The 2,432-nt window shown below is 47.9% G+C and overlaps 1 protein-coding gene across 1 annotated transcript in view; it reads left to right on the forward strand.

Moving 5' to 3' along the window:
- Positions 1-445: 445 nt before the first annotated feature.
- LOC104506052 (chromosome unknown open reading frame, human C19orf70) overlaps positions 446-2,432 on the forward strand; it is a gene marked incomplete at its 5' end in the record, with an annotated part of 2,132 nt that continues 145 nt past the window's right edge. Inside the window, 2 exons of the mRNA XM_010146896.1 lie at positions 446-602; positions 1,460-1,511. Coding sequence (XP_010145198.1) covers positions 446-602; positions 1,460-1,511 — 209 coding nt within the window. The remainder of the gene's footprint in view (positions 603-1,459; positions 1,512-2,432) is intronic.

Genomic DNA, 2,432 nt, shown 5'->3' on the forward strand with positions numbered 1-2,432 from the left:
GACCGTAATGAGCTTAAGATGTTGGTGCCTGTCAGTTAATCAGATTACTTGTGGTTCTTCCTGTTTTGTTAATGTCACTAATGTGGGCGTCTTCCTCGCTGCAAAGTCCTTTCGTTCCTTTGCTCACAGGTACAGGCCAGCGATTCTCAGCCTTTAAAGAGTGGCACGTGCTCTGGCGTGTTTGACACAGTTCTCTTGAGAACTGTCACTGAGAAATGTGACCGGTCCTGGTTTTAAGGGGCTGAGGGGAACAGCGGGCCGAGAAAGAGAAGGGAGGTAGCTAGGTAATTTTCTGCTGCGTTCGGTCTGTAACGAGACATTTCAGTACAGCATTTGTGGCTCTCGGATGTCTTGACTGACACCCTCGCCCTGATGGTCACAACGTGCCGAGACGCACCGACAGGCATAACGTGAACTGAACTGTCGCTGCTTCTGATTCTTTCAGGTTTGTCATCAAAGGAAGCCTGGCTGGGGCTGCCGTGTACCTGGCGTACGATCAGGGGCTGCTGGGCAGTGGCACACAAGGTGCTGAAGCCCTCAAAAAAGCTCAAGCGGCTCTGCCTCCAGCTATCCAGGAGCTGACAAGTTACCTAGGCTGGGAGGTAAGGAGTGAGCAGATGCGCGCGGACAGCAAGCCAAACGCATCCTCTGAACGAGGAGGAGAAAATAACGGGGTGATATTCAGGTTCCAGTGATGCTGGCAGGAGTTTTGCTGTTGAAACTGGTTTCACGATGAGAATATTTTGAAGAGGATTGAAATGGGAGGGTGAAGTTTGAAATTTAGGGGAGAGACGTTGCTCACAGATGTTATCTCAAAGGAGCAGGGTCTATAGCCTATGCAGGGTGAAGGAGGGGATTGCAGGTGTGCTCTGGGAGATATTTCACTGCGTCGTGGTGCCGTGGTTTAACCCCAGCCAGCAGCTAAGTACCACACAGCTGCTCGCCCAGGTTTTGGCAGAGCTCAGGACAGGCAGGCTACAGACAGATTTACTCCTGACTGTGCCTTCTGAAGGCTCCTACATGATTTTAAAAAATTAATGAAAAGATTCGGTTTCTCAAGCTGCTAACAGTTTGTCAAGTTGAATTTAAATTGCCTGAAGAGGCCCTTTTCTGAGTAATCATTAGGTTTTTAATATCCTCAGAGCAGGGGAAGCCTTTGCTGAACATCTGAAAGGCGTTTTTCATATTACTGTTCTCAACTAACAAGGAGACAGCTGTGGAGATGATTTCTCAGGAGCACCCAAGTGATCAGTACTACCTTCTGGCCCTACTGTATGCTGGGGGAAAGAGCAAAGTCCAGACTTTAAGTTTTGTGTCTGATCCCTTTGGAGACTTTGGGAGAGCAGGCACCTAAGCATCCTTGAGATCTGAGGTCAAGAGGCTTCTCCAAGGTGATGCGAATCTGGTTGTAATTGAAACCCTTTGAGTGCTGATACTTTGTTTCTCTTTCTCTTTCTAGCTTCCACCCACTCCAAAATTTGACTTTTCCCCCTCCGAGTCCTGGAATAAAGGTAAAATAACTTCTTACTCAACGGGGAAAGGAGCAAGGGGCCAAGAGTGATGTAGTTCATACCACTCGTGTTTCAGTACTGCCCTCCTAAATTGATGGAGGAGGCGACAGATGCTACAGTCTGGTGGAAGCGGTATTGGGACTGGGACTAAGGAAACATATTCTGCTTTAGGTTTTACCACTGCACAGTGAGCCTGGACTTAATTTTACGTTATTCCGACTGTGAAACGAGTCAGCCTTTCCTAAGCAGAGGAGCTGGTGTTCCTTTTACCTGCAAAGCTTGCTACCCACCAGGCGAGGCACGCCAACGCTGGCCTAGTATCTCAGATCGAATGTTTCAGTGAGTGGGGAGGCCTGTGACCCCCCCAGTAAATAGAGTTGATGCACCAATAATAGTGATCAGGGAAACTACAGCATAAAAGTAAAGGGTGACTTAAGAAAGGTGAACCTCTAGAGTGTATAAACTCCTCAGGTGCCGTAGGGCTGAAAGCAGGCTTTGACTTTTCAGGAGGGATGAGTATTCCCATTACTGCTAGAATTTTAGAGATCGTTTGAAGGCAAAAGCAGGTTATAAATACCCAGGGAGTTCAGTTTTTATGGTGCAGCAGGAAGTCTTCACATAACTGTGGGGAAACACAGTCCACAAATACTGTGACATGTCCCCTATCACCCGTGGAGTGTGTGGCAAGGCCAGAAATGAAATGGAACCTAGCTCAGTTCTTGTTTCAGTCGTACCCCCTAGACTGATCCCAAGGTTGGAATTTCTCTGTGCTGCTGAGACAGTAAGGCTGTACTGGATCGTTCAGGCCTCAGTGTTTGAAGGCTTCTGAGGCAGAGCCAGAATTTCTCTCCGTGTTTAAAGAGATCCACAATGCTAGAATAACATTAGGAAACGTGTCTTGAATGACGCTCTTCCTGGGCT

This window comes from Eurypyga helias, unplaced genomic scaffold (genome assembly GCF_000690775.1).
Source record: "Eurypyga helias isolate BGI_N326 unplaced genomic scaffold, ASM69077v1 scaffold4370, whole genome shotgun sequence".
In the NCBI taxonomy this organism is placed as follows: Eukaryota; Metazoa; Chordata; class Aves; order Eurypygiformes; family Eurypygidae; genus Eurypyga; species Eurypyga helias.